Source organism: Lates calcarifer, linkage group LG21 (genome assembly GCF_001640805.2).
Source record: "Lates calcarifer isolate ASB-BC8 linkage group LG21, TLL_Latcal_v3, whole genome shotgun sequence".
NCBI classification, from domain to species: Eukaryota; Metazoa; Chordata; class Actinopteri; family Centropomidae; genus Lates; species Lates calcarifer.
Window position 1 is genome coordinate 23581376 of NC_066853.1, and position 16870 is coordinate 23598245.

The 16870-nt window shown below is 41.4% G+C and overlaps 1 protein-coding gene across 9 annotated transcripts in view; it reads left to right on the top strand.

Annotated features, from left to right (window-relative positions):
- The window catches only part of LOC108888194 (eukaryotic translation initiation factor 4 gamma 1), a 36897-nt gene that overhangs the window by 9483 nt on the left and 10544 nt on the right, over positions 1-16870 (top strand). Inside the window, exons 5-14 of one of the 9 annotated variants that reach the window (XM_018684070.2) lie at positions 177-209; positions 986-1006; positions 1596-1784; positions 2197-2299; positions 8144-8280; positions 12916-13008; positions 13232-13322; positions 14656-15669; positions 15861-15949; positions 16197-16389. In XM_018684070.2, coding sequence (XP_018539586.1) covers positions 177-209; positions 986-1006; positions 1596-1784; positions 2197-2299; positions 8144-8280; positions 12916-13008; positions 13232-13322; positions 14656-15669; positions 15861-15949; positions 16197-16389 — 1963 coding nt within the window. Of the gene's footprint in view, positions 1-176; positions 210-985; positions 1007-1595; positions 1785-2196; positions 2300-5604; positions 5769-6063; positions 6231-8143; positions 8281-11749; positions 12077-12915; positions 13009-13231; positions 13323-14655; positions 15670-15860; positions 15950-16196; positions 16390-16870 lie in introns of those variants that run through there. The other 8 variants (XM_018684071.2, XM_018684072.2, XM_051078939.1 and 5 more) reach the window with 8 other exon arrangements.

Here is a 16870-nt window from a genome sequence, read left to right on the forward strand (position 1 = left end):
AGTCACTATGGAAAGTGGTCAGAACCTTACTGTATGACTGTCCAAATGAGTTTTGTCATGGCCTTTAACTGTAGTTTTAAAGATGCAGAACTGGAAGGCGCCTGTCAGTGGAGAGTGAAGCATGGATTTTGTGCTTTTATCTTTAACCTCTGTCCTGTCTGCCTCTCCTCCTCCAGTTTGCCCCAGGGCCCCGACCTATACACCAACAGGTACTAACAGCACAACTGACTAACATCAGAGGGGTTGGGTGGGTGGTTTGACCTAATACCTTGATGTTGATAACCTTGTATATTTATACATGAAATTTTTGGAAACTTACAAGAGTAGGAGTAATGGCAGCTACCTCAAACATGCAAGATTCTTAGTGCAGCTCAATACAAAAAAAATTAAAAAGGAAAATTAGTTAAGTAAACAATGTACCAAAAATTATGGTAGTCCCCAAGAGTATAAAATTAGCTTGATGGCAGAGAATATTAATGACCAACAATTGATATTTAACAATATGTCATGCTGTCATTTAATATTTCACCTACTGCACATGTGGGAATGTATTTAAGTATTAAATTGTAGTTAAGTGAATTATAGCTGTAAGCATAATGTAAATGTGAGCATAGAAAAATCCTATGTAAAGGTTTACCCAAAAACACGTGTTTTACAACAAAAGTTTGAGGAGAAAGTGATTAGTTTGATTTAAAAAAGAAGTCAATGCCAGACTCTCTCTTTGTTGAGGCAAGAAAATTTCTAGGTGATTAATGTCCATCTTCCAGTTAAAGTTGTTGACTTTTAGTCTGGATATTGGGATTCACTGTTCTGCCTGTTCTCTGCATGCTGCATGTTAATTCACTTGCCTGGCTCAGAACGGATGGTTCCTGGGCCTTCTCTAACTGATTGTGGTGCTCTCTTTTTCTCAATCCTTCTCTTCCCACCCTCTTGTTGCCTCCATTTGATGTGTCTCTGTGTGTGATCTGTGTTTGCACTGCTGAAGGGAAGCTTCAGGTCGCTCCAGGTAACTCAATTTCCTCTTTCTTCCAGTTTTTCCCTCCTTTTTTTCCCTCATCCTCTTGAGGAGCACATATGTGTGTGACTAATATTTGGCAGTGTTGTGCTCTGTTGGCTTGGTGTCATTTTGCTGGCTATGGTGGTTAGCTCCCAGGCCAGCAACAGAATGTCAATGAGGAGGCTCTGAATGAACCAGCATTAGCTGCTTTATCTCTTCTGGCAGGCAGGGACAATATGTTTCCAGTTGGAGTCTAGCCACAGATTCATGGACAAACTATGAGCCTTGCTATTAGGCTGGACAAGCTAGCTCCACTTGGTCCAAGAGATAAAATCATGAATGGGCATGGGGGATATTTTTTAGGTCAGAAGTTTCAGAAAGGTAACTAATAAATCCGTCGTTTGTCTGTGTCTCTCCCCCCATTTCCATCCAATTCTTCTTCCCATATTTTCCCTTTTCTTTTTTCTTTCCCTCTATCATCCACATTTGTTCCGTCATCAATCTCTGTTCATCCTCACCTTTCTCCTTCTGCCCTTTCTCACCTTCCGCACTTCTCTGTCGTCTCCCTCCTTGGTTTGCTCACCTGCCTGCTGTGTAGCCCTACTATACCAACAGGGCCAGCCTGCCTCCTGGCAGTGGGCCTCGAGGTGTCCCTCCCAGCAGTGCCCCTCGCCCTGTGACACCCACCCATGTCTACCAGCCGGGCTCCCAAATGATGATGATCCCTGGGCAACAGTTGCCCTTCCCCAGCTCACCACAGGGACCTGCCTACTTCATACAGGGACAGGTAGGGGGCACAAACTGGGATGTTTTCATCTTGTGGCACTGGCAGATTTTCTTTATACACAAACCAGATGGTACAAATAATTGAGCTGACATGGCACACCACCACTACATACACAAATTTCCATGCTCTGTTTTATTTCTTATGCCTTTTTGAATATTGAGATTTATTTCTTATTCTCTGTTGGAATAAATTCTTTATACATTGTATCCACAAAATATGATGACCAAGCCCTTTATTGTGAAAAGAGGGGAAAGTATCTAGTTGTGCATGTCTATTTTACACTTCTTTTTATACAGCTTTTATCACTCTGTCTCATGATTCTATTTTTCTATTTTTCTTTTTCTCTCCTCCCTCTCCTTGTTCCTGTCTTCTCTGTCTCATCCTCCACATTCCCTTCTGTTTGTTTCCTTAGTACCGGTCAGCTACCTACGTGGCCACACCCCAGCAATATCCAGTCCCAACAGGCACCCCAGGCTTCTACCCAGGCACCAGTCCCGCTGAATATGGTACTTACGGTAAGAGGCTCTACCTGGGGCCTCACCTGAGCCACTCACACACCAAAAGACACTTTTACACAGGGCTTTTACACTTAATTTAATCAGTTAGAGAGCCAAGCAAACTATAATTTACTATGTACACAACATAAAATACATGGTGTAATACTCCTTAATGGAATATAAGGACAATGTTTTTGACAAAAGGAAGGTATAATGGCAAGCTAACAAAGATAGCCAAATGTAAAAAAAAATCGACCATGGTTATCAGTAGTGGTTACTGATGTCTTGCATATTACCCCAACCAAGTCAGTTACTGATTTCAACAGGTAGATTTCCATTATCATTTCAGTTCTTGGCTGCATTTTCTGTAGTCTCTGTAGTCTTTGTGTTTTTCAGGTTGTTTGCGACAGTCTCAGTTGCTTTGGAAAAAATCTGGGCTTTGTCCATCTGCCACCCTATTCTGGCATACACCTAAGCTTCTGTTTGTCTTTTCATATCAGTGTTTACAGAAAACCTTTAATAAATCACAGGCTTATGATGTTGCTATGAATTAATGGTGTCTTTATCTTAAGTCAACCTCAAAAGCCTTGTCAGTGCTTCTGACTCATCTTGTTACTTAGGACACTTTTGGTTAATATGAAATAAGCATTAATAGACCAGCAAGTTTAGAGGCAGGAATTTAACTCACTGTACCCACTGACACTCTGCATGCAACATGCAAACACAAAGCTGTTCTGTTTTTAAGAGGATGACGTGGCAGAACGTTTTTCTTTGTTTTTTGTCTTTTTTGAACAAGGTTGGGGTTAAGTTCCTCAGAACTAAAGAGTAGCAACATCCTTCTAGATTGTCAGTTGTGTAATGACATCACACAGGGAGAAATCAGCAGAGATGACTTCTCTCAGCCAACATAGACCATATGGCCATAATGAAATGCAGCTACAAGACATATTGTTTTCTTAGTGATGGGTGTGACTGTATTCTGGAAAATGTTAGAGGTTGCTGACTGTCATAGTCAAAGCACAGTGAGTGAAAAGGGTTCACCAGAAAAACGAACTGAAGCATGTCAGTGTAAATATCATTCTTATTTAGCATTTCATTTTAATGTCTCCATAATACACACACAAAATGAGGCTGTCATTCGTAATTAATACATATGGGGATTTCTCCTTTTTACTTTGTTTTTATTCATTCTTTCATATTCTGTTGACATAAACTTGCATTACTTCACATCTACTAAACACAGTAAAACTATAGACATGTTTGCTGTTGATCCCATGGGTTGTCACACCCTCTAGAGGTGGCCGAGTGTCAATACAACACAAGAACTGATGATGCCCTGAAAACAAACTTGCTGACCCCCCACCAGCAGGCATCTGAACTATGTGTTGTCTTTGTTTAAACTGTAGCTCATCAGCAATAGAATGCACAGGCCCGAATGCCCGACTGTAAAAACACAATTCTTCCTATTAGGCTGTCCATGTCATGCTCTTTGCACTGTACAGTGTGTGCACTGTATCATCTGCATGGTACTTGAACAATACCTCTGCACAGTCTGCACCTGTGTGTGCATGTTTTCCAAAACTGTTACCAGAAATGAAAAACAAAACTCATAAGCTGTTGTCTTGAATGGGGTTGTGTTATGTGTGGCTAGCAGTCACAGTCTGTGTAACAGGATATTTTGAGTTAAATTTCACCCTATCTCCATTTAATGGCAGTTTGTGTCTGACCAGATTTTTTAGTCTGAGCTGACATTACATCCATTTCATCTGTTGTATGAAGTAAACATCTCTCACAGGTGTTTTCACATTGGAATCACATTAGATCCCCCCCAGCAGTCAGTAACTTTAGAAATATCAAAAGGACAACTATCTTTTTCTGCATTCTCACTTTTTATTGATCTTGTCACTCCTGTTTTTTAAATATTACACTGATGTTGTATTATGTTAGTAAGACTGATTAATAGATTTTAGATAACAGGTGGGATCCCAAACCTTTTTCTGTTGTTGATCTATATTCTCTTCTCACCAATCATGCACCTCAGGGTTCCATGTTCCCAAAGCAGTTGGTCAGTTTGAAAAGTGTCATTCTTATTTGCCCAAACAAGTGGAAATTAACAACCACTATAGCCTTCAACTAAAGTGGAAGTACGAAGTCGCAACATCCTTAGTGTCAGTTTATGATCTTGTTATATTTATTTATTATATTTTATTTAATTGTAAAGAGCTACTATTGAAAACCCCCATCAATTTAACCCTCATGGAAACACTTCTTTGTACTTTTTGTTCCTGTACTAAGCCTGTCTGCTGAAATCAGATATGCCTCACGTAAACAAAAATTGATCACCCCTGAAATACTTCCTGCCCTTTTCTTTTTGCAGAGAATGTCTCATATGTCTGTTATGTGTATTGGTGTGGTTCTGCCAGATTTAATGTTAATTTAGTGGCTTTCTATTTGTTGCCCACATAGGTTATTCTCACAACAACAGGCTGTCGGAGGTATGCGAGAGCCGTGTGGCTATTTATGCTGCTTATTTCTGTGACTGTACGGGACATAACGTCCCATGTGTTTGTGTAGGAAGTTGTGTATCACATTGGTCATTCTGTGAGTCATGTGTCATGACATCAGGATGGCATATGACCCTAAACAAGTGGTCATGTGACAATGAGACTTGGCTCTCAAATTCTGGTCTCTGACAGGCTTTGCCAATATTTGCTTTGTGCAGAGGCACATGATATGTTGCAGAGGCAAGAAAGTGGTACAGATATGCTATATATCTGGACATGATGAAGCTTTTTGCCCTTAGCACTAACAATGCTCATTAGTATGTTTTTGTAACGGGATAGTAAGAATCCCACAATATCAATATTTAATCCTCCCCAGACCCTCCAGTCCTTTAAGTTTTACAGTCTCTTTGACCACTGAGTCCTTTTCTAGCAGTCAGGTAAACACACACATACATAGTGCTGACGGAATTTGAAGACTATTTTTAAGACTCCCTCCCCCTATGCTGAGTGATTTGCTGAACTTATCCCATGTATATACACACAGTCCACCTCCTTAGTAGTAAACTATCAAGTCTTTACCAGCATGGATCAGATCACTTACCCAGGGTGGAGAGATAGAGAAGTCTCAAGCCAAATCAAAGCCAGTCTAAATGACACAACTGAACAGTTTAACTTGCCTGCCAGTACACTCTGGAGGGGGAAAGGGAGGGAGAGAGGAAGGTAAAAAAAAAAAAAAAAAAGTGAAAGGCAGGGAGGAATCAGGAAGGTCAGAGGGAGGAGCAAACTAGAGACACGCTGGAAGAGGGAGGGCTGAGCATTAAAAGAAGTCATTCTGAGAGGGCACCTGTAGAGAGGACAGGAAGAAGTCAGAGAGGGGGTTTGAACAGAAACCCCCTCTCCTTTTTCTGTCTGTGCGCAGTTTTGCCTTCAGCAGGCATTCAGCATGGGGAATCGTGGGTCTCAAGAGCAGCAGGACCCTGAGGGTAGGTGTCGTCTAGACAGTGTGTCTTTTTGCAGCCCCCTTCTCCCATTGCTCTCTCAATCTCCTGCACTTTGTGAGTCATATCTCAAACCTCTGATTTACAGTGTCGGGACGCTGTCCAAGAAAAGTCTCATTCTGCTTTTTGGCTTACTGGTTTTGAGCATGCTCCCCTTCTACCTCTCTCTGTCAGTCTTCCCTCCCTTTCCCTCTTGCGTGCTCTCTTCCCCCCAGACGGTGTGGGTTTTTGACTATATTTAGGCTGTGCTGCTCCTGGTCAACAATGCAGACTCAGTAATGTGAGTTAGACAGAAATGCATGCAGAGAGGGAGAGAGGCAGAGCAGGAGCTAGCTACTGCCAGGCTGAGAGAGAGGCCTCTTCAATCCGACGACCTTAATACCCCAGTTCTTTGAAATTGGGCTACAACTGGTTCTGAACTATAGCTGAGGCCAGTTACAAGGCCAGGTAATATCACTGAATGGTTGGATGTCTTGTTGACATTATTGACTGGGTAGGCGAATAGGAGTTCTTTGAACTTGTGACTTTTTTTTCCTCCTTTTCTTTCTCAGTCTTGTTGGCAGCAGCTGTACTGATAAATGTGAGGGTGATAAATATCTATAGCCTTTGAAAATAAGAGAAACCAATTCATGGCTGGGCAGAGGGAGAGACTGCTGTGTCATGGTCTGATGGCCTACCTGTGGTGCTTTCCAGGTGCCATGTCTGCTGTGGTTAACTTCTGTATTCAGATACAAGACGAAGGGAGATTTTGAGATGGAACAAGAGCATACAAAGTCAGTGAAAAAACACTATTAGAAACTGATTTTACTCTGAGGTAATGCTGTCAGTTCAAGTTGATTTCTAATTGGTGCTACAGTAATTGAGGATAAGCAAATAGTTACAGGAATCTTAAAACTCATTACTTCACCTCAGCAATATTTAGAGCAGCAATAAGAAAAGGGCTCGGCAGAAATGAGGCAATTGCAGTTTGACGTATTTTTAGAAAATGTTTAATTATAATCACCTGATACTTGATTTCAGTCACTTGTTACTTGGGCTGCATGAAAACATTGCCTGCAAAATTGCACAAGTGCAGAGCTGAGATGACAAGATTGCTTCAAAATTAATCAGCAGCTGTTTTGATAATGAGTAAATTGTTTCATTTTTTAGGCAAATATGGCAAGAACTTGCTGCTTACAGAGCCCCAAATGTGAAACTTTGATGATTTTTATTACCTTTTTTTTTTGTCATGAATGATAGTAAACTGAATATTCTTGGTTTTTGGGGCTGTTGGTTGGATAAAACAGTTTTTTTCTTAACCTTTTTTTTATTATTATTATTATTATTTTTTTTTTTACTATTTTTCACATTTATAGATTAAATGGGAAAATAGTGGACATGACTGTTAGCTGGAGCCCTTCATTAGTGGTCTAATTTGCTCAAATTAAGCAAGATGACAAGAGAAACAGCAGGTACTGTCAAGAAAGCAGCTTTTCAGTTGTGGGTTCCCAGTGCATGGCCTTGTTTTGCTGGAACAGTCTGGCTATATGACAGAACATGAAAAACCACATATTTCAAACTGTTAACAATATACAGGTAAAGAACATACTAGCATGGTTTACATAAACCTTTTGGACCTGACATTTAATCACATTGTTCCACAGTCTTCTTGATGAGTTGGTCAGAATGTCATTACAGGGTTTGACTGTATTTGTCCCTTTAAGTCTCCAAACCTTTATTCATTCATTTATTTATTTATTCACGTGTTTATCCACTAATTAACCATAACTTCATACTTTGAGATTACTCTGCCCAATTTTGTTGTGACAGTAACCATGAAATGCTGCTGTGATAGGGTTTTTAAATATTTTCCAAGCCTTCTCTCACTTTTCTCTACAGTGTTCACAGGAATATTATCTTGAATCTAAGCACAAACTGAAATATTGTTTGTTTTTGTAGTCTAGGAATAGAAGTTTAATTGAAGTGTGTTTACACAGATTGTAAGCTGTTCTTTACTGGAGCATTAGATAGATGCCTAAAATGTAAATCTAAGCCCAACACATTTTCAGTTGGCTGTGAAAAGACTTTTGTACTTAAAAAAGTGCAGTTACCTCACTGTAATGACATTATAACTTTGCAGTGGATATAAAACTGCAGCTGTTGGGCTGCAAATCCCCAAGAAATCAAACCTTCACATTTTAGATGCAGCTTGTCTAACTGCCTCAAATTAGCCTAACATGACTTTCAGAACATTAGTGATGTGGGCTTTCATTGTGTTAACACAGCTTATGTGTTGTCTTAGTATTTGTTTCAAGTTATGGGTATAGGATTAAGCCAGTATATGTTGGTTTACATTCTTCTCTCTATCTGATCCACAACAGGGGCCTACTACCCCGCCCAGCCTCAGTTCACCCCCTCTGTGCAGGCGGCACCCGTCATCATGAACCCTGCCCCTCAGCAGCAGCAACCACCACCTCAGCCTCCCCAACACATCCCCACCAAACGGGAACGCAAACAGGTACAGTCACTATTCCACAACACAAAACATGTTACACCCCTTGTACCATAATATTTTAACTTTGAGAACACAAATGCAGTTCACATTTCCATGCTATCGACTTATAGTTTCCTTATATATCAAGTAATTAGATATTTTGTTAGCAGAATGAACCATTAGTGAACCTAGAATAGAATAGGCTTTTATATTGTTAAACATGGTGGAAGTGTTAATAGGAACTCAGACTTTAAAGAACAGTTCCCCTAAAATGGAAAATGTTATCAGCTCTGTTTGGTCAGCAACTGTTTATCGGAGTCAGATACCCAAACTAGTCTTTTATATTAATTCCACGTGAATACATCATATCTGTATTTTCCAGCCATGAGAAAATCCCAGCCCCAAACACCTACTGTGAGATAAACTCAAAGTTCTTCTGATAATTTTGATCAGTCTGTACAGACATCTACATGTGCAGCATATCCTAGAGTTTTTGCAGCCTAAAAGCCAAACAATATTTTTGGATCTTGGATAATAGAAAAAAGTTTGATCACCATTTTATACTGTATGTTGTGATAATGTAATGGCTTTCTCTGTTTGCTACAGCATGCGTGATCATGTGATCATGCTGTAAATAATGTCTGTTGAATAATGTAGAACAGCCAATATCAATTTCAAAACAAAAAATATACTGAAATATGGGACACATGTATAAGTTTCCATCTGAGAGGTAGGAAGGTCATTTTAAAACAACCATAGTTTTGCATGTGGAAATAGTCTCAAAAAGTAAATAATTGGACTCACAAGGGCTCAGTATAATAGTTTGGCTTCAGGTCCTGTATATATTACTTTGCAAGCTGTTTTGAGTGAATTTAAATGGTTTGGCATTTAAATTTAAATTTGACATTTTAACATCTTAATTAGAGCTTTAAACAATTCACATCTGCCTACTTCTATTGTTCTAGTTTAGTTTGGCACTTTGCTTATCTAGTTAAGTAACCATATGCTAAACCGAAAATATCTCCGGTTCAGATTTAGCACTTTTAGAGCTTTTGGAGCAAACATCCTATCCACTATCCGTCCTCTGGCTCCACTGCAGATAGTTTAAGACATTTTTATGTGGCATTATGGGTAATGTAGGCATCACATTTTTGACAAGGAAGGTGGTGTCTACTTTATTTTTTCAACTGTTCATGGTGAGTCTGGTGAGGCAATGTGAAATCAGTGGAGTAGTTTTTCTGCATTATAGAACTTAATTTAAGAAGCAGATATTATAAAAGTTATGTCCAAGTTACCAGTCAGTATACAATGTTATTTTTCTGAATGCTAACTTTACATTAGAGTCACTGTAGGAATGTGAATGAGGAATATGGCAAATTAATGTTTTGAATGTACCTTATGAGTGTAAAAGACTTTAATTTAATAAGTCCTTTGCAGTAATATTAAGAAGTAATACTGTTTCCCCACAATAACCTAGTGACCTGATGGTATTGAGATAAACTGTTGTGTTGCAATCTCTCTGAAGATAATTCTAGAATCATTCTTGAGTTTGGACATAGGGTTCAGTTCACCGTTTGAAATAGATAGTGGTGAAGTCGACCTTAACTTGGTGCTCTGTAAGACTAAGCTGCTGTACGACATATTCCCCAGTTCTACAGTATGTCTAGTGTTTCCTCTGCTCTCTAAGATGGCCCTCGCCTGGTATGTGGTAGCTCTCTGTGAACTGAAGCCCCAGTTTGTGCCTCTCATGTAATCATCGTTTTTACATTTGAGGCTTCTGCGCTGATGGTTACAGGCAAGTCACAAATAAAAGCCACTGGTTTTCCCAGAGACATTTCCTGATTCAGAGAAATCCAGTTCTATCCAGTCAGAATGACAAATATTCTGTTTTCTACACTGATATTTGTCTGTTTCACAAGATGCAGCTTATTTTGTTTGGGCACAGTGACATATCTCCTTGATCACTACGTGTAGCACTTTTTTTATTCATACATTAAATACATACATATGAGAGAGTCTTTGTAAAATTACAGGATGCACAAACCTGTGCTATGCAAACAGTCTGTGTCTGTATTTGCATGGCTTTTCCTTCATTGCTTTGCTCATCAGCTGTGTCTTGAAACTGGTTTTGGCTAGTTCTGAGCTTTTGCCACATTTTGTGTGGGTTTGTGTTTGATTTTTAGCCTGACTGACTGAAGTTTGTTTTACCTTATGGAGGCTGGAACTTAAATCTTTATTTGTCTTCATCTGATAAAATTTCTCAAATCGTTGAAAGAAATACAATGACCTTATCTGTAGTCTTTATTTCTATGTAGAATCCTTCATATATTAAGGCTTGGTACAGTGTGAATCCTGTAATCTGTTACGAGTTTTAGCTGGAAAAGGGTCTTTTGTTGCAAGACTTGCATGATGTCTGGGTTCTTCTCGCCGGGGAACTTGGCTGCTTATCAGCGACTGTGGTCGCCTGGGGTGGACTTTGGCCCATTCCCATGGGCCCAGGCTGTGCTACAACACTGGTCTCAAGGTTCTATGCACACTCCCAGTCTCTGTTACATACATCCACACAAAATGTAAAACTCCCACAGTGATTTCAAGAAGTGTTGTCGGAAGAACTGTAGCAGAAATCTGCTTGAGTGAGTGATATTCATACTTCAGCCATAAAGGTGTGTAGAAGTATACACCACAAGCTTTGCATACTTGTTTTTGAGGGTGATGCACTTGGAGAGAGCAGTCTTGTCTTGTAAAGACACATCAACAGGACACAGGGCTCTGTTGTAGCAGTGCGTTATGGCTATTTTCCTGCTCAGAGTTACACAACCTTTACATTGTTGCATATAAGTCAGAGAAGAAGAGGAAGTATGTGTTTGAACTTTCTGGATTTTAAAGTAAGTTTCTAAGTCTAGTCTAGTCCATGGCAGCCATGTTTTTAACTGCCACTATCTGTGCAGTTTTTGCTCTCTTTAAAACCTGGTGACATGCAAAAGCTGTAACGTTGCAAATTGCCTTTTTTCCTACTTTTCTACTCTCTCCTCTCCCTCTTACTTTGTGTCAAAGAGAAAATCCAGAGGGGAGGGGGGTGAAGGACATGTCAGCACATAGCTCAGCTCCACGTGGCCATGGGTCTCCTCCCCCTCCTGAGCCGGAAGAGCTAACCAACCAGTCTTCCTCTGCTGCTGTGGCACCCCCCTCCCCCTCCTCCTCCTCCTCCTCCTCCTCCCTCTCCTTCTGTACTGGTTTCCTCTTCTCTCAGAAGGGGTGAGCCAGAAAAAATCTGTGGAGAAACTTGAGTGTACAGGATGACAGAGCAGAGAAAGAGAATGAGGAACAGGGGGAGTTTCTGGTGCTAACTGCAGCTCATTTGATAACAACAACTTTTTTTCCTGGAAACCCTCCCATTCCCCCATAGCCGGCCCCTCCTTCACTCGGCCCCTTTAACTGTCTGTTAGTCTCTGTGGGCGGGGGGTGCGCATTCCAATACCATAGCTTTACAAGGCCAGTCGCTTTATCCTTTTTTTTCCCCCTCCCTGTTCTGTTCAGCGTATGAGAGAGGGAGGGAGTGAGTCAAGTTGCTAGCTAGTTTGCTGACAGTCAGGTCCAGCTCTGTCCTGTTCTGCTGGCGTGTAGCTCACCCTGGATGTGTGTGAGCTGTAAGCCGAGATAAAACTACGCTGGTTACATCCACCCGCCATCCTGCTTTGTGGGGTTTAAACTCCAACCCTGAGCCTACTGGAGCAGCTACTCCAGCCCCAGGATGAGAGAGGCCTACTAGAGTTTGTAATGCTCTGGGAGAGGAGTTGCTGACAAACTGAACCAGGTAAAGGTCAGTAGCAACAAGCAATTATTGTTGTTCTTTAAATCAAACATAGGCCCGAGAGCGAGAAGCGTTGAACCAGCTCACTGTTAACTTGAACAGAGACTGTGTGCGTTGTTTGATTTAGTGGCTTTCTGGCTTGTACCAGTTTCATGACAGCTCTGACTTCCAAAAGTAAGTACGTAGAGTGTGGGTGGGAGAAAAAGAGTGCTGACTAGAAAACACGTGTTTGCAATGTATGGGCACTCCTTATGAGTGAGTGATCAGATTTTCACTCTATTTTTTTCCCCCTTTGCCTGAGTGCTGTGTGTGTACACAGGAAAGCTGTCTGTTGTCAAGCCTGATTGTGTTTTGCCTTCATTAGTCAGGCATTTTCACAACAACTTAAACGAGTGGAGGAATTTGTTTGACAATTTGGCTTGAAGGTGGTGAACTCTCGATTCTTGCTCAGTCGGACAGTTTTACTGGTGACTAAGAGGCTGAAGCACGTTCAGTTGTGCAGCAGAGGAATTTGCATGGCGGCTGGTGTTTGGATTTGGTGTGCCTCAGTATTCAGAATGTGAGAAACGTAGCTTTCATTGAATGAGAGGCAGCTAGAGAGTCATAGTGAAAGGGAGGACGCAGAAAAGGCTGACGATTATAGGCGTATCATGGGAGGGCCACTTTTATTTTACATGTTACTTCTCACCCTTTCCTCCTTCTTCTGCTTACTCATCTTCATTTGAAGAGAAATTACTTAAGAGCTCTTCCTACCTTGCAGATTTATTACTTCTCTACTTTCGGTCATCTCTTGTTTTACCTAGTTCTGTTCACTCCTTGACAGCTGGTCTCCTCCCTTTCTTCCATAGATCAGAATAAGAGACCCTAACCAAGGAGGTCGAGACATTACAGAGGAGATTATGTCAGGGGGCCGCAGTGGCTCTACCCCAACCCCACCACAGGTGAGCTACAGCACCATTATCCCACAGTTATCACTGCAGCTACATAGACACTCCCTACTCTTTCAGAATCCATCATATTAATTTTTTCAAATGTGGGGAAAAATGTAAGTTAAGTAACAACACTAACAAAAAATATAGACCATGTTTTTCCCACTCAAGTGGGAAAATTGGTGTTGCCATAACTCATTATTTGCTGTGTGTGTGTGTGTGTGTCTTCCAACAGACAGCCATATCTGGATCAGAAAGTACAGCAGTGGCACAGGCCAACGGTGAGAGCGTCACAGCTGCCGCTACACCAGCACTGGTTAGACCAGGTGAGTGCCACATACACAGAACCCTGAACACAGTTACACAGAGATATAAATATAATCTCCTAATGATCGTTTCAGTGTTATTCATATTTTACCTCAGCTGCTAATACTGCTTATAACATGTTGTTTTATTTTTCCTTTTGTTTTATTTGTATAAGTATCTGGGATCTTATTTTTGCAGTTTATTTTGTGCTGCATAAATACTTCAAAATAGATAAAAAAATAATACATGTTCTTACTTTCTCATTGTCAAAACTGTCATCAGCTTCCATTCAGCTGTTTAACAGGTCTTAAATTAAACTTAAGCACGAGAATCCTCAACATGAATTATCTCACTGGTTAAAAATGACACTTTAAGGTTCCGACCTAATCGTTTCCTCTTTAGATGGATTTACTGTTGAGAGCATGTTTTACTGAGAAATAGACCTTTAAGCTAAGAGGGAGTGAGGGTTTGACCTTGTTGCTATGTATGACCTCATGTTTCACGAATGAGCTTACTACAGCAACTGGTTTATAGGGGAATATACCCAATTACGAAAACAAGTCGACATTTTGTGAGCTTCCTTGTTGGAATGGTTATATCTTTGGATATCAGGGCATTATGAATCAAAGCCTGCAGGGACAGACACTGGCACCAAACAATATCGCACAGCAGCTGGACAGTAAGGACTTGTGAGTTGAACCTGGACAATATCAAGTATATTGTGCATGTTTGTTTCTCATTTGTAGGAACAACAAACCAGGTAATCAAATGATGTCCATGAAGGCAGCTTGTTTTCTTAGTGTCTTGATGAAAATCTCATTGAATTGTCAGACGACTAAAGAAAATGTGTAGTATAGTAGCATTTTATTTTACCCACAGACAATAAGCCAGGGAATGTAGAAGGAGCTGGTCATGCTAGAAAAAGACTGGTTTGTACAACTTCTTGTCCAGACACATTAGAAGTGTTTAGAGCTGTTCTGAACGGGTGGGAAGCAAGTTTTCATAAAGACAGGCAGAATGCAATCGGTGTTTAAATGTGGCAATAAGTAGTAGTCTAAGTAATGTAAGATGGGTTTCTGAAGTGTTTTAACTGTTCAACAAGCATTTGATGAGTATACTAGCACCTTAACAATTAGGATTGACACAGACCTAATATTTCATTTCTCCTTTTTTCTCTTTTGGTTTTTTATCAATATGATTCTAAGTCTGTAAAGTGAAAAGAAATAATTTACTGTCATTGTCCCAATATGTGTAGATTATGAAAATATAAATGAACTCATAAAATGGAGTATTATATGTAACATATTGTCAGCAGTCTTATTAACATTGCTTATCTGACTTTTGAACCTTCAGATGACAGAGGTAAACCTACGCCTCCTCCTCTGTCAAAGACCCCTGAACTTTCTAAGGGTGACCCCATCCCCACAGAGGCTACGTCCTCTGACACGAACACTAAGCCCCCTGCGCCCCCTCTACTATCAGAATCAGAGGACGCCCCTCTCAACACTATTTCCACACTTGCACCCAGTGCTCCCGCTGCAGATATGATGGACGCTCCCCAACCTCCAAGGGAACCCACTCCAACTCCTCAATCAGCACCTGAGGTGCCGGCCTATCCTGCACCCCTTCCTGACCCTGTGTCCATCTCTACTGCACAGGACAAAATGGACAAGAAAGCAGCAGCGGAGGAGGAGGAGGAGGTGGAGAAAGAGTTAGAGAATAAAGCAGAAGAGGCAGCTGCCTCTTTGGACACACCTCCTGCCCCTCCCTCCACAACTAACGGTGTTGCCTTGGTCGAGCCAGAAAGACTGTCGGTCATGTTGCCACCCACTCACCTGGAGACTCCTCTGGAGTCTCCCATTGCACAACCTGAGGAGCTGTGCCTTCCTAACGGCCTGCCGCTGCCAGCCCCTCAAGACCCCGAGGCCCCTGCCATCAGTGCGGCCGAGCGTGACGACAGCCCCATCGCTGAGCCTGATGTTATTCAGCAGCCAGTCATACAGACCTCCACAGCCATAAGTCAGGCAGCGCCTACAACCACTGTCCAAGCCACAACTCCACCTGTTGACAAGCCTGCACCTGCACCCGCTGTCCAGGAGATTCCAGCTGAACCAGTCATCCAGGCAGCACCCGTACAGGCTGAGGAAGAAGACACAGCCCCTGCGGTTGCCCTGGATGTTAAGGAAGATACCGCAGTGCCCCAGTCCACTGCCAAGGAAGAGACGCCATCTCCTGCAGAGACGGTTTCCATAGCTGACAGCACACCAGAAACAGTGCCCACTCCTCCCCCTTCCACAGCAGAGGAGAGGGAGGAAATCCCTCCTCCCCAGACAGTTACCCCTGCCCTTGTAGAAACTACTATGCAAGGTCAGTCACTTCCCCATATTTGTGTATTTGATTTCTGTTCCCTCTCTGTTTTCTGCAAGTTGTCACAAATACTTTATCAAATATGATAGTCTCCGTTTTCCATCATCTATAGAGAATATTCTACTTCTGCAAGACTGTCAGATATGTTTACACTGATCTGAGGCTGATGGTGTTTGTCTTCCTCCCTGTAGCTGCTGTGTCTGTGCCAAAGAAAAAGAGAAAGATGAAGGATCTGAATAAAAAGGAGGCAGTGGGAGACCTCCTGGATGCCTTTAAAGAGGTGTGTGTGCAATAATGCATTTATTCTTTTCATTCATTTCCGTGCTTCTACTACCTGTTTTTAAAGAGTCTACAGTTGCTCATTTGAAGACAGTGATTTAAACTCCTGACTCAGCGTATAATTCAGATCAACCCCTAAATGTCACTATTGCTGGATTTTAAAGAAACCTCCCAGGGTTGATTTATTTTACACATTTTTACCAGCCTGCAGTCTGACTGTCCTAATCCCTCTCCCCTCTATGACCCAGGAGCAGGTAGTAACCCCACCAGAGCCTGAGCCTGCCCCAACACCAGAGCCTCAGCCCCCTGCTGCCTCCCCTCCTGTTCCAGAGGAGGCGGACCTGACCTGGGAGGATAAGGAGGACAAGCTGGATGCTGAGAATATTCAGCCAGATGCTCCCAAGCCAACCGCCACTGACAAGAAGTACCAATACAAAGAGGGTGGGTCTCTGAACCTTCATTCCTTTCAATGCCCCACACTGGCCATTCAGTTTGAACATTGATCTTATCTCACTTATATTCATGAGTTTGCTGTGTGTCAGTTTACTACATTCATGTTTGCTTCATTGAAAATGAGGGAGTGGCATTTTACCTGCTTGTGCTCCTGCTGATACAAGAGTTCAGTGGAAAACGATAGTTATATGATTAAATTGTATATTTGAACAATAAGCCGCGAAAAGCTGTGATTTTTGACCGCTCAGATGATTTGTAGGTCATGAAACTTTTTTTTTCATATACCTGCCACAAAAATCAGTAAATGGTACATGTGTATTCACAGCCAAAGCTTAAGAGAGTAAGTTTATCACTCACAAAATATTTAAATGTATCTGTAGATGTACTTTGTATTACTCAAAATACAAATGTATTGTCCTATGCCTATTCATTCATTCATTCAGTCATTCATTCATTCATTTGCTAGTCT